Source organism: Ursus maritimus, unplaced genomic scaffold (assembly GCF_017311325.1).
Source record: "Ursus maritimus isolate PB19 unplaced genomic scaffold, ASM1731132v1 scaffold_25, whole genome shotgun sequence".
Lineage (NCBI taxonomy): Eukaryota > Metazoa > Chordata > Mammalia > Carnivora > Ursidae > Ursus > Ursus maritimus.
Genome location: NW_024425008.1, coordinates 4,659,177 through 4,686,018, shown reverse-complemented (window position 1 = coordinate 4,686,018; position 26,842 = coordinate 4,659,177). Strand labels below are relative to the sequence as shown.

The 26,842-nt window shown below is 47.2% G+C and overlaps 1 protein-coding gene across 3 annotated transcripts in view; it reads left to right on the top strand.

Annotated features, from left to right (window-relative positions):
* EML1 (EMAP like 1) overlaps positions 1 to 26,842 on the top strand; it is a 174,155-nt gene that overhangs the window by 26,963 nt on the left and 120,350 nt on the right. For 2 of the 3 annotated variants that reach the window (XM_040641442.1, XM_040641440.1), the window contains exon 1: positions 23,266 to 23,356. The exons of the other annotated variant lie outside the window; for it this stretch is intronic. In XM_040641442.1, coding sequence (XP_040497376.1) covers positions 23,290 to 23,356 — 67 coding nt within the window. In that variant the 5' untranslated portion in view covers positions 23,266 to 23,289. Of the gene's footprint in view, positions 1 to 23,265; positions 23,357 to 26,842 lie in introns of those variants that run through there. 3 annotated transcript variants of the gene reach the window in all.

The following is a 26,842-nucleotide window of genomic DNA, read 5'->3' as shown; positions in this document are numbered from 1 at the left end:
CCCTTTTTAAGAATTATTTGAATATTTGGGGGAATTCCATTTTAATCTACCCATTGACTTTTTAGCTATACCTCTTTGCCTTTTTAGTAATTGTTTCAGGGATTATAGTATACATCTTAAATTTTCACTTATACTTAAGGTTAAAATGGGATGGTTTCACATAAAATGTAGGAACTTTGCAGCCATTTGGTGCATTTATCCTCATTCCCTCATCCTTGCACTGCAGTTGTAACATGTATTATATCTCTATCTACTTTAAATTCCATAAGATGGTGTTAAAATGTTTGCTTCAGACAGAAATAGGTAATTTTTTAAGATTTTTTTAAATTTAGAGAGCAGGGGGAGGGGCAGAGGGAGGGGAGAGAGAGGGAATCTCAAGCAGACTCCACACTGAGTGTGGAGCCAGACACAGGACTCGATTTTACGACTCGGAGATCATGAGCTTAGCCGAAATCATGAGTCAGACGCTTAACCAACTGAGCCACACAGGCACCCCTAGAAATGGGTAATTTTTTAAGTTAAGAGGAAAATGGTCTTTTGTATTTACTATTTCTGATATCATTCATTCAGTCATGAAGATCTGAACTTTTCTCCTGCTTCCTTTGCCTTCAGACTGAGGAAGTTCCTTTAGTATATCTTAGGTCTGGTGGGGATGAGTGGCCAAAGTTTCCTTTATTTTAAAATGTCTTTATTTCATCTTCAGTCTTGAAGAATACTTTTGCTGGATATAGACTTCTGGGTTGATAGTATTTTTTCTTTCAACACTTTAAAGCTGTTGTTCCACTGTCCTCCGACCTCCATGGTTTTGGATGAGATGTCTGTGGTCATTCAGATTGGTTTCCTTGTATGTAACACATGATATTTCTCGGTCCGCTTTCCAGCTTTATCTGGTTTCCAGCAGTGTTTTATGATGTGCCCCAGACATAGCTTTCTTTATCCTCTTCAGATGTGTTGAGCCTCTTGAAATTATAATTTATGTTTTTCTTCAAGTGTGGGAAGTTTTCAGCCATTATTTCTTCCAATAACGTTTCCTGCCCTGTTCTCTTCCTGTCCTCTGGAACTTTTAAACCTTTGAAATTGTTTTACTGTCCTTGAGGCTCTGTTAATTTTATTGTCTTTATCTTCTCTCTCTTTCAGATTGGAAAATTTTTATTCATCCCTTTCCAAGTTTGTGGATTATTTTTCCCTTCTCATTCTGTGTCCAGTGAATTTTTTCCATTTCAAATACTGTGGTTTTCAGTTCTGAAATTTTCATTTGATTAATTTTAAATGTATAAGTCACAGGTTTTTTAGTATGTGTACAAAATTGTACAATCATCACCACTATATAATTCCAAAACATTTCATTACTCCTAAAAGAAACCCAGTATTCATTGGCAATCACTCCCCATTCCCACTTCTCCCCGGCTCCTGGCAACTACTAGTCTACTTTCTTTCTTTATAGATTTTCCTATTATAAAAATTTCCTATAAATGAAATGATACAATAAGTGGTCTTTATATCTGGCTTCTTTCAATTAACAGTGTTTTCAAGGTTTATCCATATGGTAGCCTGTACCAGTACTTCATTCTTTTTAATGGCTGAATAATATTCCATTGCATGAATATACCATATTTCATTAACCCATTCATCAGTTAGTTGATGGATATTGGATTTTCCCCCTACTTTTTAGCTCTTATGAATAATGCTGCCAGTTGGTTCATTTTTATATTTTATATCTTTTGTTTGAGATATCCTATCTTTTCTTTATTAGGACATTTCTTTACCTCATTGAATGTTGTTATAATAGCTGCTTTAAAGATCTTATCTAATAATTCCAATATCTGGGTCATCTTAAGGTTGGTTTCTGGTGATTGACATTCTTCTTGAGAATAGGTCGCATTTTCCTGGCTTTTCATATATAGAGTAATTTTAGAGTAATTTTGGATTGTGTCTTGCACTTTGTGGGTGTTATGTTCTGGAAACTCTGGATTCTGTGATATTGTTTTGAAGAGGGTTGATGTTTTTGTTTCAGCAGGAACTAACTTGGTTAGACTCAAACATTTGTGGTGGGTGGGAGCCCAGATCTTGGTTCAAGCTGCTTTTAACAAGCCACACACATGTGTGGTTTGGGGGTCAGCCAGAAATTTGGGCAGAGTTTACACACAAAATTTTGTGTATTCCTTCTCTGGCTCTCTCCTTTATGGGCTTCCTCCCCACTCCCAACTCTGGTTGTCCAAGCCGCCTTCTTCTGGTTCCTAAGTCCAGGGGGAAAATAGGCTTCCTGCTGGAATTTAGCCACCTTGTTCCCCCACCACAAATGTGCCTGCCTTCAGGGCAAAGCCACAAAAATGGGAAATTGCCCCTTATGGGTTGATTCTTCTAGGGATTTTTTTAAATTTTATTTATTTATTTGAGAGAGAGTGAGAGAGAGAGAGAGAGAGCACGAGTGGGGTGAGGGACAGAGGGAGAAGCAGGGAGCCTGATGCGAGGCTCGATCCCAGGACCCTGAGGTCACGACCTGAGCCGAAGACAGATGCTTAACCAACTGAGCCACCTGGGCACCCCTCTTCTAGGTTTTAATGCTACTCCAAAACCTGCCTGCTTATGTTTACTCTCCAGGACCCTCAAGATGTTGTTTTTGCTATTTTGTTCATAGTTTGTTAATTTGTAGATGTTGTCTGCAGGAAGGTTGGTTTGTGAGGAATTTAATCCTGCATAAAGAAGCAGAATATGTGTGTGTGTGTGTGTGTGTGTGTGTATGAATATATGTATATATTTCAATATATATTAATATATATTTCAATATATATTCAAATACATGTACATTTGAATATTTATTTGAAACAAAAAGGTTTATGAATCAATACTTACCCTACTCCATGTTTACACATGATATATTCTGATATTTTCTGCTCTGCTCCACAGTATTTCATTTAAAAAATGCTGGTCTCAGTCCCCTGCTACATTGATTTCATGAACCAAGAGTGGGTCATGACCCACAGTGTGACCCGTGGTGCTCTAATGCCTGGCAGGCAAGGGGCAGGTGCTCTTACTAGAAGAGCTCATTGAACAAAATGCAAGGGGTCCCCCCTCCCCTGCCCCAGTTTTCCTGAACATACTGGGAGCAGGGTGGTCATAATGACGTTCTCACAGATGGGTGAACATCTGTGCCTCCTCCCCCTCCACCCCCACCCCTCCTGGGGCCTGCAGTGACCAAAGCCCAAAGTAATAGCTCCCCAGGGCCCATGCCTTGCTGCTACATGTGATTCACAGGCTTTTGCTAGCACGTCCCTGACCCCCCAAGGCAGCAACATAGGCTGCAAACTTTTTATTTCGCTAAATAAAGACATTTAAAAACCATGGCCATCTACTCGAACCACCATTTCGTTTAAAAAAATCACAAAAACATCAGATGGACAATCTCAGAACAAGGCAAAGGGCTGAAATCAAATTCGCTTTGTGCATCCTGAAAACCCACTGCACATCTCACTCGTGGGTGGGCGTTTGGGAGCCTCTGGTCCAGCCGGGGCCACAGGAGGCCGGGGCTAGAAGGACACTGGGAGGTTTCAGAATCTACCCCTCTCCCTCCCACCTGTGTCGGGCCCAGAATGGGGTGGACATCTGCCCAGGGTCCCAGATCTGGGAGAGATAAAGTTTTTTCCAGTTTTTTCCACAGAAAATTCACCAAAATGCTGAGTAGCTCTGACTGCAAAGACGCGGCGCCTGCTCCCAGATCCCATCTGTGCTCCACACACTTCCCAGATCACTGAGCTCATTTCACTAACCGCCACCAGTCCCCTGGGGTGGCTTCCTCTGCCCTACTTGCCACCACCCAGATACGCAGGGCCTTGTGGCAGAGAACGGCGGCAGGGATGGGAGAGGATCCCACCAGGCCAGGTGGGCGTGCTCCCCCCTCGCGTCCCCGCCCTGCTCCCAGCAGCATTGGAGGCCCAGAGCCCCATTAGTGCCTGCATAATGGATGTCTCTTTTCTTGGAAATCACCAGCCCATCTACTTAATGACAACGAGGGAAGTCGGATGCGGGCGCTCTGCTTCTAAGGCTGGTCTCGCCTCCTATCCCTCTTGGAGGAGGGGCAGCCCGGTGCTCACGCCGGGGGAGCTGGCGAGGTGTCTTTCTTCTGCCTCACAAAGGCTGGGTGAGCATCTTCCCCTCCCACCCTCAGGCCGTCCTGCTGAGGGCTGGGGTACGGGGCCTCCGAACCATGCTCAGGGTGGGTGGGGTGGGCAGAAGGAGCTGGGGTCAGGGAAGAGCCCTTCGCAGGGCTAAGGGGGGGCGAGGGTGGGAGGGAGGGGGGGAAGCAGAGCTCCAAGCAAAGAGCAGAGGGCTTGGAGGCGAGAGGGTGGGATCCTAGGGGTGGAGGACTTTCCCTCACCCTCTGAATGCCTCCGGTCACCAGAGACAGCCATGCGGGCATGGCCCGGACCTCTCCGCTAATGCACATCCACGCTCTTCACCGCGGTGGTCCTCGGCATCTTTAGGGTCAGCTGGTGCACCTGGTTTGGCCACGGTGATTGTTGAGATTCAAGTATTTCTGTACTGCTCCGTATTTCTGGAAGGCTGCCTCATCCCCCAATCCTCCCCTGAATGCACCCTTTTGTCCTGCCACCCAGCCTCCTTCTGGGGTCCCTCCGACTTCCCCATGTCCAGCAAGGAAAGGGCTCCTGCCGAACACGCCAGGGGCTCCAGGCCCTTGCTGCAGTCCTGGCCGTGCGGGCTATTGCAGAGTTTAACAAGTCCCTCGGGCCTTCTTTCTGCTAGGCTACTGGCGCATGGCCGCCCGCTGATTTGCAGCCATGGGCATATGCCTCGTCTGCTTGTGGGGCTGAGCCAAGGATGTCAGCCTTGCTCCTGGGTGACCTGCAAGCTTAGGGGTAAGGAGCTGTCTTGGTGCATCCACGGGAAACCTTGGGTCAGGAGAAGCTGCAGGGAGAAAGGGCTGGAATTTGGGCGGGGTGGGGGTACATTGCCGGCATCCCCCTGAATGGTGAAGAAAGTTGAGAGTGAAAATTCTAATTGCAAATCCCTCTGACAGCTTGAGTTTAAGGGAAAAGATGAGCTAAATTTAACCTAGCCAGTTAAAGAGCCAAAAATGCAATTTACTAATTAGCTTAAAATGGAAACGAGTCCAGTGATCATAAAGAGCTTTTCTAGTTACAAAATACAAAAAAAAAAAAAAAGAGGCTGTTCCTCTCTTCGTACTGACATTCATTTTACATCCTAATACTGTTATATAATTAGGAATGTAGCCTGCTGGCACGGTGTTCAAGACAGGCAGAGCACCACAGCCCTCTTGAAAAGTTCCAGGAAGCTGTGTCCATGGCAAATGCATTTTCTAATTACAGAGCGCTGGGAGGGATCCAGTCTCGGTTCTCAGGGAGTGCAGAGCCCACGGGGTGCCGAGGCAAGGTCTCACACTGGAGTTCTTCTAGATGGCACCCAGTGCCGAGGGGCTCAGAGGAGGGAGAGGGGCATCTGGTAGGGAGGGAGGAGAGGGTCCCCAGAGTGGGAGGCATCGGAGATGACCCTTGAGGGATGGGTGACTGGGAAAATGCGGAGTGCATCTGTCTGTTTGGGCTTCCATAACACAATACCACAGGCTGGGGGGCTTAGACAACAGAAATTTACTTTCTCCCAGTTCTGGAGGCTGGCAGGTGAAGATCAAGGTGCTGGCAAGTCTGATTTCTGGGGAAACTCTCTTCTGTCCTGCAGATAGCCACCTTCCCATTGCATGCTTACATGGAGGAGAGAGAAAGTGCTGTTGTCTTCCTTTCCTTAGAGGGATGCCAGTCCTATTACATGAGGGCCCTACCCGGGTGACCTCATTTAACCTTGATTCCCTCCTTTTCTCCAAATGCAGGTGCATCAAGGGTTAGGGCTTCAATATAGGAAATTGGGGGGACAAAATTCAGTCCGTGACAGGGAGCAATGGGAAGGAACAGCACGAAGTCTGTGATGGAACAGCGTGGGGGTGTATCCAGAGAATGAAGGGGTCCACGTCACACGTGAGCAGGCTGAGGTGTGGGCAAACGGGATAGACCCCGAGCTGGAAGGTCTGGCCTGACCTCATCACAGCAGTTCCCAGGCCTGGCTTACCCTTCGGTCTTGGGCAGTGGGGAGCCACTGAGGACTTCTGAGCAGGGTAGCGATTGCATGAGAGCTGCAGTTCAGCAGACCACTCTGGGCACGCTTAGAGGAGGATACATTTTCATTACCGTGGGATGTATTTTGTTGAATATAATTTTTGGACCAACTTGGAAGGCGTGCCTAAAACAGGGGGCTAACTTATGAGCCCCTTCTGTTTCCCACATAATGGTAGTATTGGGTTAGCAACAAGGACTTTGAACACAACATTTGTGGATTGATCCAGGACAGTATAAATAGTCATCGCACAAAAGGTACCATTTGGGAGAAAGCGTTCTCTTAGCAAATTTGCATGATACAGTTTATGTTTCTACTCTTCCAACTAAAACAGATGGTTTTCCAAACTATGGCTATCTTTTAAGAATATTTACTGCTGCTGTAATTTGGTGCAATAAAATGTCCTTTGGGCAAAAATAAAATCTTAGCAGGTAAAACAGCTGTTCGTATATTAAATATGTAGGAAAGTGTGTCCTTGAAGTCCTCCTAGATGGAGCTGAAAGGAGGAAGTTCTATCTGTTATAAATGGAGAAAGTGTAAAAACCTGTAAAATTAGTGCAGAATCCCGATGACGTATAGATGAACATTTTACTATCCCATTCATTGCATATGGTTAGTTTTTAATCAGTAAGTGACCTCATTAAGAATGCACATAATAATGTAATTAAGGACAGCATCATAGTATATGGTATATAAATGAATTCTAACTTGTTGTCATTAGTAATATCGGTCCTAAATTAATTCCCCTCTTCCCAAATGGCTATGTGTTGCCCATAAATTTGTTCTCCTGCCACCACCTCTATTTCTCACCAGAGTGGCCAATATATGAAAATATAAGCTTACACATTGATATATTTATTATGGGGATTTTCTTTTCTGACAGATTTATCATAAGGCTCTTTATATCAGAAACTCCAGCCACATTGTCCCAAGCCTTTCACTGATTTTCAAACGCACAATTTAGAGTTCTTCAGAAACCCACCTACTATACAAAAACAAAGTAGAAAGGCACATAAATCTCTAACCTCCTTGAAGTTTTTCTTATTAAAAAGAAAGGTCCTTTAGGGGCAGGAACTGAGATTTCACCTTCATTGGCACGGCACCTGCTCACAGCAAATGTCTGTAGAATGAATGAATGAATGAATGAATGAATGAATGAACAAATAAACCAATTGAAGTTTGGGAGCTTAGATTAAAACGTACGTATAATTTTTAAACTTAATTTCAGTTCATTAAAGTCATACTGCACATATTTAAAACAATCAGGTAGTTCTACAAGTCTTAATACAAAAATATAGCAGTTAGCTTCCTTCAGGCCATCCCCACATTCGAACCTCCCAGACACAACTGCTACTTTCAAATACTGTATCTCTTCCTTTTGGTAAGCATTTATCTTTCTTGAACTAGCCTGGGTGCACTGATTCTCCCAGATCTTCCAGATGCAGGAATGTGTTACCTGTTAGTGTCCCACAACAGCGGATGAAGACCTCGCTCTCGTTCACGTGGCTCACGACACAACCACAAATGCACACACATGTCTCCTCTTCCCAATGTAGTCATGTCATAATTTATTAGTACTATTATTCAAGTATAAAAAACCTAGTGTCATATTAGTTTCAGGTGTATAATATAGTGATTCAGCAACTCTATACATGAGTCAGTGCTCACCATGGTAAGTGTATTCTTAATCCCTTTCACCTATGTCACCCCCACCCCCGACCATCAGTTTGTTCTCTATAGTTAAGAGTCTGGATTTTTGCCTCTTTCTTTGTTCATTTGTTTTGTTTCTTAAATTCCACATATGAGTAAAAGCATATGGTATTTTTCTTTCTCTGACTTATTTCACTTGGCATTATACCCTCTAGACCCATCTGTGTTGTTGCAAATGGCAAGATTCCATTCTTTTTTATGGGTGCATAATATTCCTCTCTCTCTCTCTCTCTCTCTTTCTCTCTTGCTCACCTCTTGTTTATCCATCCATCTGTTGGTGGACACTTGGGCTGTTTCCATATCTTGGCTATTGTAAATAATGCTGCAATAAACATAGGGGCACATATATCTTTGTGAATTACTGTTTTTGTTTTCTTTGGGTAAATACCCAGTCGTGGAATTACTGGATCATATGGTAGTCTCATTTTTAATTTTTTTGAGAACTTCCATACTGTTTTCCACAGTAATCGTACCAGTTTGCACTCCCACCAACATTGCGCAAGGGTTCCTTTTTCTCCACATCCTTGGCAACCTTTGTTTCTTGTGTTTTGATTCTAGTCATTCTGACAGGTGTGAGGTGAGATCTCATTGTGGTCTTGATTTTGTATCTCCCCGATGCTGATCGATGTTGAGCATCTTTTCACGTGTCTGTTGGCCATCTGGATGTCTTCTTTGGAAAAAAGTCCATTTGTGTCTTCTCAGTTTTTAATTGGATTATTTGGTTTTTTGGTCTTGAGTTGTATCAGTTCTTTATATATTTTGGATATTAACCCCTTATCAAATACATCGTTTGCAAGTATCTTCTCCCATTCAGTAGGTTGTCTTTTTACATTATTGATGGCTTCCTTTGCTAGGCAGAAGCTTTTTATTTTGGTGTAGTCCCAATAGTTTAATTTTGCTTTTGTTTCCCTTGCCAGAGTAGACATATTTAGAAAAATGTTTCTATGGCTGATGTCAAAGAGATTATTGCCTGTCTGTTCTTCTAGGAATCTTATGGTTTCCGGTCTCACATCTAGGTCTGTAATCTATTTTGAGTTTATTTTTGTGTATAGTGTTAGAAAGTGGTCCAGTTCCATTCTTCTGCTTGTAGCTGTCCAGTTTTCCCAACACCATTCGTTTTTTTTTTGTTTTGTTTTGTTTTTTTAAAAGATTTTTATTTTATTTATTCGACAGAGATAGAGACAGCCAGCGAGAGAGGAAACACAGGCAGGGGTAGTGGGAGAGGAAGAAGCAGGCTCCCAGTGGAGGAGCCTGATGTGGGGCTCAATCCCAGGACTCTGGGATCACGCCCTGAGCCGAAGGCAGATGCTTAACAACTGAGCCACCCAGGCGCCCCCCCAACACCATTTGTTGAAGAGACTTTTTCCCATTGTATATTCTTGCCTCCTTTGTCATAGGTTAATTGACCATATAAGCATGAGTTTATTTCTGGACTTTCTATTCTGTTCCATTGATTTATGTATTTACTTTTGTGCCAGTACCAAACTTTATTTTTTTTAAGATCGATTTACTTATTTTTGAGAGAGAGCATGTGTGGAGGGGAGGGGCAGAGAGAGAAAGAGAATCCCAAGCAGACTCCCTAATGAGCACAGAGCCCCACTTGGAGCTTGATCCCATGACCCTGAAATCATTGCCTGAGCCGAAACTGAGTTGGACGCCTAACTGACTGAGCCACCCAGGTACCCCACAGACTGTTTTGATTACTACAACTTTGTAGTATATCTTGAAATCTGGGCTTGCAGTACCTCCAGTTTCATTCTTTTTCAAGATTGCTTTGGCTATTTGGGGTCTTTGTGGTTCCACACAAATTTTGGGATTATTTGTTCTAGTTCTGTGAAAAATGCTGTTCGTATTTTGATAGGGATTACATTAAACCTGTGGATTACTTTGGGTAGTATGGACATTTTAACAATACTGATTTTCCCAATCCATGAGCATGAAATATCTTTCCATTTGTTTGTGACATCTTCAATTTCTTCCATCAGTGTTTTTTTTTTAAAGATTTTATTTATGTATGTATTTGAGAGAAAGAGAGTGAGTGAGAGAGAGAGAAGGAGGAGGGGCAGAGGGAGTGGAAGCAGCAAACTCCCTGCTAAGCAGGGAGCCCAACGTGGGGCTCGATCCTGGGACTCCAAGATCATGACATGAGCTGAAGACAGACACTTAACTGACTGGGCCACCCAGGCGCCCCTCTTCCATCAGTGTTTTATAGTTTTCAGAGTACAGGTCTTTACCTCCTTGGTTAAGTTTATGTCATGTCATTATTTTCTATTTAATCACTATGTGTTTATATTATTCTGATGACGAAATGCTCTCTCTCCATGGTTAAGCCATGCAGTATACGATTGAATTTCCTTTCTTCTACATTTTTTTGTTTTCCTGGAATAACGAACTGTCTTTGGTTTTGCATATATCTATCACTAAGGCATCCCAAAATACTTTGGCTTGTGTGTCAAGCTCGCAATAGTTTCCAGTTTCATCTTCTTGGTAGCATTTCTCCAGCATCTCTGTCCTGGGGCTGTCATCTGACTGGCTACCTCCTAGCATGACTGCTACTGTGCATTGCACAGCTGATATCTTGAGATCTCTCGTCCCATGTTCCTGGGGACTCCTTTCACCTCTGTCCTGGATCTGATTCCTTGTGTTTTTGGATCCTATGTCCTTGGCAACTCCCTCATTTTGGTGGAGCACATCCTGCAGTAGCTTCCTGAGAAAGGAGGCACATGGGAGCTAAGTTTTTGAGAGCTTGCAGGACCGAAAATATCTTTAATCTACTCACACACCTGGTTTGATGGTTTGTCTGGGTCTGTGATCATAGGTTGAAAACAAGAGCCCCTGCAAAACTTACTTTTTGCATTTCTTTATCATCAGAGGACAGTGAGCTCTGCTCGGAAATCCAAGGCCATTCAGATTCTGGATCCTTTGTCTGAGACCTATTGTTCTCCTTGGCAGCTTTCTGAATGATTTCCTTATCCCCAGTGTTGTAAATGTCACAGGGTAGAAACTTGGTTCTTTCTCCATTGTGCTGTGCATTTAGTAGGTCCTTTCAATCTAGGAATCTGTGTCCCTTTGTTCTGGGAATTTTTCTTGAATTATATCTTTGATGATTTCTCTTCCTCTAATCCTGTTTTTGCTTTCTGGAACTCCTGTTTTTAGACACTGAACTTCCCAATAGGATTACTAGACTTTTTCCTCCTGTATTGTAGATTGCTTTGTCTTTTTGTGCTATTTTTCTGGGAGATTTCCTTAGCTCTATTTAGACTCTTCTGTGGACATTTTATTTCTACGGTCATATTTCCCAAAACCCTCTTTTATCATCTGACTTAGCATCTTGTCCTTATCTTTTGGCTGCAGTAACTTGGATCACTGATGATGCCGATGACTGTTTTATTTCCTTCTGGTCTCTGTATTGTCTGTTTCCTCATACTCCCCTCCTCTTATCCTTTCATATTTTCTGTAGTGTTTAAAGACTTCGGCTCTCCATTCACATTTTAGAGAGGAACATTCAACAACTGTCTGAAGCTTGGAGTTCACCGATGAGGCTTGTCAACAGGAGGACCTCCCTGTGATTTCTGACCTTCCCCACCTCCAGGTTTTTTCCTGAGTCTGTCATATTCCCTAAAGAAGTGTCTCCCATACTCTGGAGAGCAGATACTTGGCTGCCAGGATTCCTGGAGCTGAGGGTGGGAAAGGGCTGGGGTGATGGCTCCTCATTCAGCCTTAGGTGATCACTTCTTTCTCATCTTCAGAATGGTGGCCTCTGGTATCCATTGGTGCAGAGAACCCCTCAGTTCCCCTGTTGCAGAGCTTAAAACTCCAGTCTTCTGCAGGGAGAGGAAGGGCATCGGGAAGGCGTCTAACTTCTTCTGTCACAGCCACCTTGGGCTGCCATAACAAAACACCTTTACAGGCAGGGGGGCTTACACAACAGAAATTTATTTGCTCCCAGTCCTGGAGGCTGGAAGTCCAAGATCAGGGTGCCAGCAGCATTGGTTCCTGGTGGGGGCCTGCTCCCTGGCTGTGGACAGCTGTCTTCTTGCGGTGTCCTCACGTGGCAGAGATGGAGAGGGAGGCTGGGAGAGAGAGATCTTCCTCTTATAAAGCCACCAATCCTATCAGATTAGGGCCCACCAATATGACCTCATGTCACCCTAATTACTTGCTGGAGCCCTATCTGCACACACAGGCACTCTGGAGGTTAGGGCTTCAGGAATTCAAGGAGACACAGTTCTGTCCGTAGCAGCTTCCTAAGCATACTTTTGGCCGATCCTCCTGTTTTCAGCCTCTCCAGTGCCCCTCATGTCCGTTGGTGCTGGTGCTGTCAGTTCTTGAATCTTTGGGGGGCTCTGCGGTAGCAAATGGGGTGCTTCCTGGTTGCTCCAGCCTTACTGGCTTTGGCTGCAGATTGCTGGGGGCACATGAGCCCTGACCCGTCCTGTCCTGGTGCCCAGCTTGCGGTTCTGCGGAGGGCCTCTCCTTCCATCCTCTCTGCCTGTGGGTGTGAGGGCCTTCTGCACAGTGTGCGCGGTCCACTGCCTTTCCCTGGAAAGCCACTGTTAGATCTTCTTTATGAGGACAGTTACGTTGTCAACAAATACCTGTTGAACAAATGAACGAAACCTCACCTTTTTTGTGGCTTAACACCCATCTCATCCTTCTGACCCTCCCTCGCAGAAGACGTGCCCTCCCTCCTTCTGTCCAAGGAAGCTCCCCTGCATACCGTGTCCTCTGGAAGCCCATCCCAGCAGTCACCTCCCCCTCCATGAGTCACCACCAGCTTCCCTTCCTCTGACTTTCTTCCTCCCACCAACTGTGCTTGCTCTTCCCGTCCTGACAGAGTCCCCCCTGGTCATGCTGCCCCTGAGGTGGGTTTTCCGCTCTTTTCTCCTCTTCCTATGTGACTGCCTGATCCTGGCCCCCTCCAGCCCTCAGGCCTTGCCACCGCTCAGCTGTCCAGTTCCAGGTCCCCGGTGGCATCCTCACTGCCAAAGCCATGGCCTTCTCCCTGCACACACCTCACTTCCTGACAGCTCGCTCTGCCCCTGACTCCTTGTCTCTTGGAAGACATCCTCCCTCGGCGTCCTCTGCAACAGCAACCTGGTCTGACCAGCCCATTCCCCACCCACCTGGGAGGCTCGCACTCAGGCCCTCGCCACCTTGCTCAGAAATATGCTAGGCATCCACTGGTTTGTTTTCATGTCCTCAGGGTCCCCTGGTCGAGTTTACATGCCCTGCCCCATCAGCCTCCCTGAAGCACAGACTAACCGTGCGCCTTCAAGGGGCTTCCTATTGCCCATGGGCCAAGCCCAACCCCTTTGTAGGTAGGGGCTCCCAGACCCTCCGCAGTGGAGCCTCCAGTCTGACCTCCTCATCCCATGCTTGACTTGAACAGAGCTGGACAGCTTATCATTTCCCAGATACCCTGGGCAGGCATTGCTAGCCTCTTCCCTGGATGGCTTTCCCTCATCCTCCCACTGTCTTGTCTTCCAGGCCATCAGGGCTGGAGCTCTGGGTCCGTCCACCCCCAGTTCCTCTCCATCTGCCCCAGCCACTGGGGGTGCAGTAATCCTCATGCCTTCACTTGTCCCAAGCCCAAGCAGCAAAGACTTTCTGTGTTCATACTATGGGTAAGGTGCAGTTGGACCTGGGGGCTCACCCTGCAGGATGTCTGAGGCCCCACCCTATCTCGGGGTGTTCTTCCTTCCTGTGCGCAACTGGTGTAGGCTTTTATTCTTGAGTAAAGTCTTCCCTTCCTTCCCCCTGGGCTCTTATCTCATCCTCGGCTGCGGAGGGAATAGTTCAAAACAGAACAGGGAGGGTTTGGGCCTGACAGGACCGGATTTAAATCTTGTCTCCACCACTCACCAGCCCCATGACCTCAGGCCAGGCACCTGTCTCTCAGCTCACAGGGGAGTTTCCCTATGTGTAAAAAAAAATTTTTTTTTAAGTTTTTATTTTTTATTTTAGAGAGCGAGCTCAAGAGAGTGGCAGTGGTGGCGGCGGGGGAGGAGCAGAGGGAGAGGGACAGGCAGACTGCATGTTGGGCGCAGAGCCTGATTGCAGGGCTGGATCCCATGGCTCTGAGATCATGACCTGAGCCGAAATCAAGAGTCAGACACTGAGCCACCTGGGTGCTCCCCTATGTGTAAAATTGAGGCAGTACTACCTACCCCACAGGCCTGTAGCATGGGCTGGAGCTGATACATGGATGGCAACTGGCACCTATCCCCGATGGGCTCCAGTGTGCCTTGGTCCCCTCCTGTGTGTTTGCTGTGTTCCTATGCATATGCTCCCTCCTGGACCACGAGACCCCCAAGGGTGGGCTGGCGCCTTATTCCCCTTTATGTCCTCTGTTCCTGGCACAGAGTAGTCACTCAATGTGTGCAAGGGAGTGAACCGATGATGGTCAGCACCCTGTCTGTGATGAAGAACACAGTGAACAAGCCATGACTGGGGGAGGAACAGCATTGTCTTACCAGTGATCTCTAATCAGAAGACTCTTTAACCCTTTGCCTTAATCAGTGGGATAGCTGGAGTTGAAAGTCCAAAGACAAATATTTTAGCAAGGCTTCCAGGACCCTTGGTTAATTACAAATGAGTGCTGTGTATCTATCCCACAGAGATGTGAAATCCCAAGCTGGGGGCGGTGGGAAGGAACCAGGCAAACCTCAGAAACAGGTCTTTTACTTGGCGTTCCAGATAAATATTCTGATTTCTGGCAACTTTCTTTCTTGCAACTTTCATGCCATAAGGCAGCTTAAGGTAGCACTTTCAATATACCCGTGCGAATCTCAATAATTTTTAAAATACACACTATGGATAGATTCTAAGTCTTTCCATGCTAGCTGGGATTATCATATAATTTGTCATCCAAACCAGAATACCCCAGAGTCCCAGGGGGACTACTGCTGATCACCCAGGGCGCGGGCACAAACCCAGCCGCTCCCCAGCACTCTGGAATGAATAGTCGACCTAATACTGGTGTATTTACTCTGTGGTTAGTCGGTGGTATGCCAAGAACTGCCATAACACCTCGCGGGGAACACAATGGAGAAAATGAACACAAATTCCTGAAAATGACGTTGTGCAGTGGAGCTGTTGCAATGGAGGTTTTGTTGGCAACACCTGTATGACTCTATGAACCACAGACAATCACAATGCCGAGTGTCCTAAACGAAACAAAATTTTAAAGAGGGAGAATTGAATATGCCTTTTAAATTTCCACTTCATTTCAGACACTTCCAAATATGTAAATTATTTTGATAGAGGCCAATCGTCAAGAATGCTTTTGAGTGAATGACCAGAGAAGAAAAAAGCCATGGCTTTCGCAGATCACAAGGAGTCTTCATGTCCATCTGGACTATGAACAAATTAAGTGTGAAAGGCTCAGAAGTTCATGGTTCTGTGGCGCCGACAGTTCTGTGATAGGGTAATGAGGCTGGAGAGGCCCCTGATAAGGCCGTGTGTGCTGTTTCTCAGCCGGCGCTTCTGGCACGCCCCAGCCGGTGCAGGACAGGTGGTGCGCAGGTGGCCAGGGACCAGGCTCACCATGCTGCCGCTGACTCACCTTTGTGAGATAGATCTGTCTCAAACCTTTGTGAGATAGATCTGTGAGGATGAGGCTCCCAGGGGCGAGGCCAGGCGGAGTACTATGAAGGCTCCATGTTGGCTGCTGGGGGGGCTGGTGAATAAACACAGGGAACAGAAGCCAGGCTGCCATGGTTCCCAGTGGTGTGGACAGTCCAGTTTCTACAGAGTTTCAAAAGGCAGGTTGGTTTGGCACCGGTGAGAGGTACTGACTGCCTTGAGAAGTGGAGGAGACAGCAAGTCTGGCAGGACTCTGAGGTTACTGTATCTGGTTCTGGGGTGGCAGGATTCAGAGCCGAGTGGAGTGGAGCTCACGGATTGAGGGGAAGGACACGTCCAGCAGTGGGAATCACACAGGGCACACCTGGGGGACAGGCCACTGGGGACTGTCTGGGAAGTGAGGGGCAGCGTGGGCTCACGGGGGTGGCAGAAGCATGAGCGAGAGGAACAGAGGCCACAAAGGACTCTGAAAGCCGTCTGCAGATTTTGGGTTTTGCTCTGTGGGTTTCTTTCTCTCCCATGAGAAGAAGAGTTGTAAAACTGGGAAGAGTAGAAGAAACATCCCTGGAGGAATTGTCAAGAGCCCAAAGATAGGTGAGAAATGGCGGGGGTTCCTTAGTTACCCGCGAATACATTCTCTGGGCCTTGACAAACCATCTCGAACCTCACCAGATGGGCGTCACAGAAAACTGGGAAGGGAAAAATGTCATAATTTTCCCCAAAGCAGAGGAAGTTGGATTCTGGAAAATATGGATGATAAATTTGATATTAATCTTGGTTCTGAGCAAAAATTTTAACAGATCTTTGAGGAGCTAGTGTGCATGAACTTGGAAGGAAATGAGGTCCCTAAGAGCCAAACCAACTTTGTTCTCTCTTTTTCACGGTATTACCAGACTGGATTTACTGAGCGCTGGTAAAGATCCTTCACAAAACACTGTGCAAGATGGAGAAAAATGGGCTGGGTGAACAAGCAGTTGGGGCAATTTCATGTTTAGTTGGACAAACATGTCCAAGGTATATGGATAAATAGATCACTGGAGATTCGGAGTGCAGAGCTCTGCCCCCTCTAGTGCTGCGGAGGGACGGACGTGTTTGTCAGTTACAAGGGGGGCACCCACAGTAAAGGGTTGGTTCCCGCACACTCCCTGTCATCAGAATGCTGATGCGTTAGACGCCAGATTTCAGAGTTTAAAGATTTGGGTTGGCTAAGAGGATGGGTTGAAACCAACAACATGGCATTTAACAGGGGTAAAGATAAATTGTGTTTAGATTTTTTTTTTTTTTTCTGGATCGATTAGTTCAATACAGGATGGAGAAGACCCAACAGCAGTTCATTTGAAAAGACTGCTAGGTTTGTAATTGACCGGAAGTTCAACATGAACCCACTGCTCGAAAAGAAAAAAAAATCAATAGGAACTTCAGTCGCATTAAGAGAATTATAATATCCAAGTTGTTAAAGGGAAAGGCCACACAGGTCTGTCCTCTGACGTGATTGTATTCCGTTCTGGGTGCAGGGATTCAGGAGAAAAGAGCTCAGCTGAGTGAGGTGGGCATCTCTTCAGACGAGGGGTTGAGAAACTATGTCATGGGATGGCCAGGGAAGCCACGGACGGAGAGCAGGAACGCTCTCTTCAAAGCATTTGAAAGCCTATGGTGTGTCCTAAGCAACTGATTTTGTCCAGCGGGTTCATTCATTCATTCCATTCATTCACTCAGCGTGTACTCAGTGCCGACTACGTCCAGCATGAGGGGTGTTTGGGGCATCTAACCTCCCGGGAGAGATGGACACACAAGTTCCTACAAGGCAAGGCCACTTCACATAAGGGATACAGTAAAGTACCAGCAGATGCTGGAAGTGTAGTGGACAGGATCACTCGGCTCCTCTGCCGCCGGGCGGGGAAGGCAGGCGCTCAGGGCTGGGGCATGGGCAGAGGTCCAGAGCGTTCAAGTGCATGGCATGACTGAGAGTCTTGAACGGGCGCTGCCGATAGCGTGGTGCGGCGGGAGCGTGTCAGATGCCAAAGACAGCATTTGCCTCAGGAGCACAGACACACTTGAAGTCTGCGCCAAGATATTTGCACTTAATGGGGTAGGCAGCAGAGAATGAAATGCCATCATTAACCCCTCTCTGGGCCAGTTAACCCTGGAGTCACAAAACAGAGCTGGGAGAACAGGACACAGGCTGTGATGGCAGAGCCTCGGAACAGACAGCCTGCAAGCAGGACAAGGGAGATGAAATCGCTCGGACAAAAGTGGGATCTGTAAAGGATGCTTTGGGGAAGGAGATTTGGGATAAAAATAACAGCCATCTTTTCAATAATTCAAGCTCTTCAATTTTGAAATGGCCGAGGGACCATTTGTCAGGGACGTTGTAGAGAAGTACAGGTGTATTGGCGGGCAGGTGGGAGACCACGGAGTTTAACGTTCTTTACTGACGCTAGGAATCTCTGATTATCTCTTGTTTTATGGAGTGACAATCCTACCATAGGAAGTGTATTTTGTATTTTAATGTCAGTAATGAATGCTGTCCTGGATCTATGGAATAGCCCATTCTTTTTTTTTTTTTTTTTAAGATTTTATTTATTTATTTGACAGAGAGAGAGACAGCCGGCAAGAGAGGGAACAAAAGTAGGGGGAGTGGGAGAGGAAGAAGCAGGCTCCCAGCGGAGCAGGGAGCCTGATGCGGGGCTCAATCCCAGGACTCTGGGATCATGCCCTGAGCCGAAGGCAGACACTTAACGACTGAGCCCCCCAGGCGCCCCTGGACTAGCCCATTCTTGACTTTGGGTTTCTATATTAACTATGTTGGTTTGCCAGGGCGGCGGTAACCAAGTTCTACACACTGGGGGGTGGGGGCGGGGGCCTAAGCAGCAGAAATAGATTGTCACATTGTTCTGGAGGCTGGAAGTCAAAGTCAAGGTGAAGGCTTGGTCGCCTCCTTCTGAGGGCCACGAGGGAAGGGTCTGCCCCAGGCCTCCCTCCTCGGTTTGTAGATGGCTGTCTTTTCCCTCTGTCATCACACGATCTTCCCTCTGTGTGTCTGTGTGTCCTAATCCCTTCTTCATATGTGGACATCGGTCCCACCCTAACGACCTCATTTTAACTTCATTACCTCTATGAAGACCCTGACTCCAAAGGTCATGTTCCGAGGTGCTAGAGGTTAGTACTTCAACATATGAATCTGGGGCCAACACAGTTTAACCCACACTAACCTAAGGGCAACTTTCCTTTGCTCTTAGAATATAGTCAGAACCCGCATGTGAGCAGGCCACTCTTCCTGCCTGGGTGACCTTCTCGGTTCCTCAGCCGGTCCTGGGTCCTGACCTGGCAGAGCAGCTTCCCCTGTTCTGATTTCCTCCTTTACCCTCAGACCAGTGTTCACGCTCTCTGGAATAATCTGAAACCCTTCCTTCTGCTTCTGTTTCTTAGCACTTATCACGATTCGTTATTACCTGCCTGAACGTCTCCTGGACTTCGAGGCCTAGAGGGAGTAACATTTTTGCACCACGACCCAGCATGCATTTCAAGTAAAAACCAATGTGTTGCGTAAAAACTCTTGGTCTTAGTAAATTCAATGTATTCCACTATTTCCTATTCTGGTTCATTTTTAATTGGTCTTAAAATATGCATAAAATTTGCCGTTTTAACTTTTAAGCACAGAGTTCGGTGGCAGTAAGTATAATAACCCTGTGATACAACCCGCACCACCATCCATCTCCAGAACTTTCTCATCATTCCAAACTGAATCTCTGTCCCCGTTAAACACGCATGTCCCGTCCCCCTCAGCCCCTGGCGCCCACCATTCTACTTCTGTCTCTGTGAACTTGACTCCTCTTGGGACCTCATGGACGTGCCATCACACAGTATTGGACTTTTTGTGACTGGCTTCCTTTACTTAGCCTAAGGTCCTCAAGGTTCATCACATTGTAGCAGAGGCCAGAATGTCCTTTCTTTTTATCTTATTTTCTTTAAAAAGATCTTCTTTCTTTCTTTATTTGAGAGAGAGCACACACACGCGCGGTGGGGGGGCAGGCAAAGGGAGAGAATCCCAAGCAAACTCCACACTGAGCCAGATATGGGGCTCCATCTCACGACCCTGAACAGAAACCAAGAAATCAGGAGTTGGACACTTAACCGACTGAGCCACGCAGGCACCCCGGACTTCCTTTTTAACACCGAGTAATATTCCATTCCATGTACACATCACATCTGGTTTATCCATTCGTCTGTTGATGGACACTTGGGGTGTTTCCACACTTTGGCTCTTGTGAATAATGCTGCTATGAACATGGGTGTGCAGATATCTCTTCAAGACCTTGTTTTCAGTTCCTTTGGGTATATACCCAGAAGTAGAATTTTCTGCTTCATTCTTTAAAGTGCACATACGACTCTTTAAATCGACTACACCCAGCCACCTGCAGTTTGCAAAGTACTGGGTTCTGTGGCTGTCTTCCCAGCCCCAAGCACGGTGCCTGGTACCGTGTAAACTATTTTTGGAGAAATGTTGAATTAAACAATAGATACACAAGCTACATTTCCGGGTAATTTTAAAAATTACTTTTCTACGAATGAAGGCTACTGAGCTCCCATTTTTCTTTCTCTTTCTCACATACTGTACAATATGCTTCTATTAATGCCACTGAATGCTATGGTTGTATTGTCCTCGAGAGTACATCACTTATCACAGTGACAACAGTTCTTGGTCTTGGGCCAGAAATTATCTCAAAATGACATGGAATACAATCTGTTAAAATGTTTGGGCGCAAAAATCACACATCATTAATTAAGTGTTCAGAGATTTTTCTTGGACTTCCCCCATGGATCTTTTTCAATGTGGTGTAGATTATACCTAATTGACTTAACATGCCTATCCTTGTAATTATACTAAATTTTGCTTTTTTAAGAGTGAGTTTTTGCCATTGTGGGAAAAACATAGCCTTTAAGTATTCTAGGTTAAGAGTGTAATAATGATCTTTATCATCTCAAAAGCACGTGGACTGAGTTCTTCATTGTTATTTGCAATTTTGCTCTTAGCAAAAGTAAAATCTTCTGCAAAAATCTCCAGCTCAATTTCTCTCCTGCCCCACTTCTGAATTTCCTTTGTTCTTAACTCTTCTTAGCTGTGGTCCAATAGCATACCTTGAACACGATAAATCAAGAATATTAACGTTCTTAAGAAGAGCCATCTTTTAATCATTTATTCATAATTATCATTTCCTTTCCAATTTGAAGAATGCCGCAGTCAGCTTTTTATTCCAATTATCTGCTGTATTCTAATGCATAAAACTGCAAAGTGGAGTAGAGGTAGCATCAGGACTGGCTTTGAAGGGGAGAAGGTGGGAAGTGAGAAGACGGACAAGGGCAGAGATCAAAGTGTACCCGCGTGCAGTCTTGCCCTTGGAAAGCCCCTTCTCTATAGCACCTGCTACTTGCTCTACAGATGCCGAGGGTCCACCTGTACTGGGCAGTGGCAGGGCTGGCTTTGTGTGACCCTTCTGCCTCCCCTGCCCTCTATAGTTGGCCCTCATTTCCTTCGCCTGCCGAAGTTCTCAAATGTGCATCCACGTGTGCTCTCCTTTTGACACCCAGCAGCCCGGCTCCTGTCCCCCCTGCTCACCAAGATGCTCCAGGCCACCTGGCAAGCCCTCTGCCACCAGATGGAAGGACCTTTGCCCAGCTTCGTCTTTCTTGACCAGTCCTACAGAGAATCCTGCAAAAATGCCCACCCCTCTGCAACTTCCTGTGCTCCTAGTTTAATGAGACAATATCCTATGCGGGTTTCCTGCCTCTCTTTCCTGACACTCCTTTGGAATTTCTCTCCTCCTGTCCCAAGGCTCTGCCCAACACTGTCCTCACCTTTAGAAAGTTCATTAACAACCTCTACCCAAATCCCATTCTTTCAGTGGCACACCCTCTCCAGTCCCCAATTGCTCTGAGCATTTCTAGTAGGATGCTTGCTGTCCTCTCTTGGCTTTCCTGCCTCTCTAGCTGTCCGTCCTATAGCGAGGTCCCTCTGGCTCATCCCTCTGACCGTGAGCCCTCCACCCGCCCTGGGCCACTCCAGCTCCCGGCCCTGGTCCCTGCTGTCCAGTCAACACACAGACTCCTCTCTCTAATGCAGCTCCAACAGCCACTTGCTTGTGTGTAAGCCTCTCACCTCCCTCCTCCGTCTGCCACCAGCTCTGTTCAGGCTCCTCTGCTGGCCCTCGGGGCCTCTCCTACCTGGCTCCCCCCCCCCATGCAATCTCATTTCCCACCTGTCTGCAATACAAGCTGTTCCCTCCTCTCAGAGCAGCCCTTTGGCCTGTCAGCAGACCCAGGATCACTAATGCTGTCCTTCCCACCGTCCTTCAAGCTCTAGGGCACATTCCAACCGACCCCCGCAGCCCTTCACGGTCCCCCATGCATTTTCCTTGTTAACAATCCTTCTTGTCCTCTGTGCTTGGTCTCCCTGACTAGGTCAGGGGGAAGGCCTTCGACCTCCCTTCTTCCTACAGCATCCAGGGCCAGTTGTGGCTAAGCCACAGGCCAAACACGCTACTTGCAGTGACAGAGCTGGGGCCCTGTGCCCAGTGAGGCCCACACAGTAAAGAGGCCCGTCTTTACTCATCTCACCTACAGGGTGGTCAACCCCTACAGGGGAATACCTACAACTTGAAACCATTCAGACATGTAAGTGAATTAGAACATGTAACGTGAATCACGTGTTGTCCTAAGGCGGAAGTGAGTTGTCATTGTTGTGTGGCGAGGAGCACAAATGTTGGCAGTCTCTTCCGCACCCGGCCAAAGGATCACCCGGCGCATATATTCTTGTCTCCATTTCCCAGCACCGGGCTTTCAGGCGGAGCGTGGTGAACTCCAGTCATTAATGCAGCGTGTGTGCGTGTGTGTGTCGGAAAAGTTGCAGAATGCTGGGTCTGGGTGTCTCTCCTGCTATGGAATTTCGTCAGAACGCGGTGTCTTCCTGAGACAGAATGCACACAGCTCTCCCCGGCCCCAGGAACCAGTTAACAAGTGTGTAATGTGACAAATCTGTACCGCAGGGGCTGATCAGAGGGGAAGGAGCGGAGCAGATGTTGTCGCTCCTTCCCAGGCCGCCCAGACTCTGCGGCCCGACGTGGATGAGCCGCGGCCTCCGTTTGAAGTGGGAGGCCGCATCCCTCTGCGCCCTTGAGCAGGCGGCCGAGCGCAGTCACCACCCGGTGCTAATCCTCCCTTGGGGCAGGGCCTCGCCGCGGCGGAGGACGTGTGGGGAGAGGGGCGCGCCGCGGTCGGAGGACGTGGCCAAAAGTGGAGCTGCTCCGAGGGGGAAACGCGGCCGAAATGGGCTCGCGCGCTGTCCATGTTTGGTCCTGGAGCCGCTGGCGGCGCGGGCGCAGGGACCGGGCCTCCGGGGAGCGTGAGCCTCGGCGCCCGCAGGGGAGGGCTCCCCCGGCCGGGGCGGCGCCCCGCTCCCTTCGCGCCCGCCCCGCCGCTCCCTTTGTCCCGCGCCCCCCGCGTCCCGCCCTCCTGGGGGCGCCCCGACCGCGAGAGGAGGCGGGGCCCGGCGGCGGCGCCCCCGCAGGCCCCCGACGCGCCGGGACCCGGCGGGCCGGCCGCGCCCCCGGCTCGGCCACGGCCCCGCCCCCGCCGCCCCTGCCGACCGCCTGGCGGGCAGCGCGAGGGGCTCGGCCAGCGGGCGGCGACGGCGGCGGAGGGCCCGGGGTTGCCATGGTAACCGGCCGCGGCCGCCGCCACAGCAGGGCCGGCCCCAGCGCCAGCGCCGGCCGCGGCTCGGCTCGGCTCAGTGTGGGGGTGAGCGGCGGCGGCGCGGCCGGGCCGGGGGAGCGGGCGCGGCCCGGCGGCCTCAGCATGGAGGACGGCTTCTCGAGCTACAGCAGCCTGTACGACACGTCCTCGCTGCTCCAGTTCTGCAACGGTGAGGGGCGGCGGCCGGGAGGGCGGGGGCCGCGGCGGCGGGCCGGGCCGCCGGGCGAGGCCGGGGCTGGGAGGCCGCGCAAAGTTGCGGCGGCGGCGCGCGGTTCCGCCGCCGCGGGCGCATTGCAGGCCCGCGGCCGCGCGCCCGGCTCGCCCCCGCTGCCTGCGCCCCGCGCCCTCCCGACCCCGCGTCCGCGTCCGCGCCCGGCCCGCCGGTGCGCGCGGGCGGCCGGTGCCGGGGACCCGCGGAGCGAGCGCACCCGTCCGGGAGGCGCGTGGGGAGGCCGGGCCGCCGCGGGCGCGGGGACGTGTTGCTCGCCCGCTGCCCAACTCGGGTCCGCCTGCAAGGCTCTGCGGGAGGAACTCGGAAAACAAATCACTTAGTAGTGTTCACTCCGTGGAGATGTGCGCGGTGCTGTGGCAGCTGGACCCTCAGGAGCCGTTCACTGCTACTTTGGTGAAATCACCCCCGTGCAACGCAGTGCACAGGCGGAGTGAACCTGGCTGGAAAGTGCTTGCACTATTCTGTTTATGGGATGGTAGATTTTGTTTTTTTGTTTTTGTTTTTTTACAGGAAGGAAACAATAATAACTGGTAATATGGCATCTTTTACAAAATGTAGAATCCTACGTGCTTTTGAGAGATTTTAGTCTCACTAGCAGGGTTGAAAATGATTTTCACATCACACAGCATATTTTATGAGAACATGATGTATGATAATTCATGCACAAAAGTTAACCAGTTTTTTTTTTCTACGTTGGATTTATTGCTTTATCCGAGGGTCCCAGAAGTTTGTTAAGGAAGAAACAATGTATTTTATAGAATTTGCCTGTAGTGCCATCAGAATAATTTGGAATTCTAGATGCATTGACAACTTGAGCAATTTATTTTGCAGTTGTAATTGTGATTTAGGGGAACTTTTCTAGCTCTTCGACACCTGTTTGCAAATAGGAGGTATTCGCTGTAGCAATAAAGATTACTGAGTGTGTCGATTCTTCCTCTATAATGATATTTTAATTTCGGGTGGAATTGATCATTGTCTTTTTCATGGAAGAGTTTTTCTGATAGTTTTAGCAGTGAATGATTTTCATGTTAATCACGTGCAGGCCTTCATTAACTTAGTAATGCTCTCTTCAGTGGAATGAGAGAAAGTTTTGACTCTCCATATGGAACAGCAGTTTCCCAGAGCAAAGCCCCTGTGTTTTTGGTCCTCTGAAGGTGTTGAAGGCAGATAGAATGTATTTGGTTCTCTATAGACCACTGGGATCCCTTACAGTTTAGGGTCACCGGAGCGTTTTGTTCTCCAATACAGTGAAAAGAGTTCCCAATTAAATTTTGAATGGTTTCCTTAAATGACTTGCAGTCAATCCTATTTGAATTACTATTTTTGGTGTAAAGGTAGTACAGCCTCCTACGTGTTGATGGTAGAATTCCCCTTATGTTAGTTGTGAAGAGCATGTGGCTGAAAAATTATATTAAATGAATCCCAGGCATGAAGGATTTTAAAAATTAATATGTGGGCATATATGTTGACAGTTTGATTTAGGTTATGGAAATGAGCCTAGATATTTTTATTTGAGCAGTTGTTTGGGGGCCCGGTCATATCATTCCTAAATAGTTCAGTCGTGAAGTTGACCTACACGTCTGTTCATGAGTGTTTTGGTTTTCTGCCTTTTCTTGTTAATTGCTAGTTTAGAGATATTGGTGAAGTATCTTCCTGGCAATGATGTCTAGAAGAAGGTAACGGCCAGCTGTTATATGTTGTATGGGCAACAGTTTAAGAAAAATCACTTTAAAATAGCCAGAATCAAACTGTAAGATCACTTCAAAACACAACTGAATGAATCATAGCTGTTGAATTTCTTTTCTCAGAAAGTTCTTAGCTCTGTTTTTATTATGTTTTGGTTACCATATGAATAAACTTTACAGCAAGAGTAGTTTATGGGACAGAATGGGCGTTAACTAATGATGTCTCAAGCAACAGATGTTTTGATGTGAAATTATTCATTTTAAGAGGCTGCCATTAAGTAAAAGTATAAATGAATACAATTTAGCTAATTACTATGATGATTCCATTAAAACAGCGGATCACAGAAACACCGTTTTACTAAGAATGAAATTAAACATGTGGGTATTTCATTAGCTGCACTGAGAAAATTTTTTCTTTTTAAATTAGAGATTTACATGACAATGGCCCAGACTACAACAGCATAATATATGAACTCCTCCATTTTCATATGTTGATGAAGGCTCATGCTTCAGATAATGACAGGAGCTAAAAAGTCATAGTTCAATATTAGCTTCAGCAAATACAACCCATACTTATTCGCTGGATGACTGTCAAAATCAGCGTCCTCACGGGGAGATAAAGATGGAAGCAAATATCTAAACGAGAAGGAAGAGAAAACTTTGTTCAAATGAATGAACTCTTGGTCTTCCTCTCGTCCTTTTTTCCCTTGCTCTGTCTCCTACCTAATTTGCAGTGGACCCTAAGTGTAAAGTCAGGCGGTGTCAAGCCTCACCGCCAGAAGACTTCATTCTCATCTTTCAGATACTGGCGCTCTCCTTTCAGGAGAAAACTCATGCAGCATTTTTTCTCCAAAGTATTTAGAACTCTGGTCAAAGAGCGAGAAACCACAAACTTCTTTTATTGCTCCAAGAAAAACCACCATAGTTGAAAAGTGAAGAAAAGTTATCATTTATAAGCCAATTCATGATTTGGGAAATGCTTACCATTCTTTACTCCATATTTCTTCAAAGCCTCCCTTTGAGGTAAATCGTATTGCATGTGAGAAAACTGAGGCTCAAAGAGATTTGGGGATGGGGTGCCTGGGGTAGCGCAGTCAGTTACGCGTCTGACTCTTGATTTCAGCTCAGGTCATGATCTCAGGGCTGTTGGATGGAGAGCCCCTGGGCAGGCTCTGCGCTCAGCAGGGAGTCTGCTTCTCTTCTCCCTCTGCCCTCTGCCCTCTGCTCTAGACCGTGAGGAGGACTAACCTGCTTTCTGTTTCTATTGATTCTGGATGGTTTAATGTAAGTGGAATCATCCTAATATTTGACCTTTTGCACTGGGCTTCTTTCATTTAGCGTCATGTTTTATACTTTGCCCAAAGTTGTAGCACTTGTCAGTACTTTGCTCCTTTTTATGACCAATTGATATTCCATTGTATGGATACACCGCATTTCATGTTCCATTGTATGGATACACCGCATTTCATGTTCCATTGTATGGATACACCGCATTTCACGTACCCGTTCTCCTGTTGGTGAGCGTTTGGATTTTTTCCACTGTTTGACTGTTCTGAATAATGATCCTATGAACATTCATGTACAATTTTTTGTGTAGACCTGTGTTTTCATCTTTCTTGGGTAGATACCTAGGAGTGGAATTGCTGGGTCATATGGTAACTCTGGCTTTTAATCTTTTTGAGGAACCAATCTGAATTTTTTGAAATCTCAATATCAGCGTCTTTTTACATTACACCCG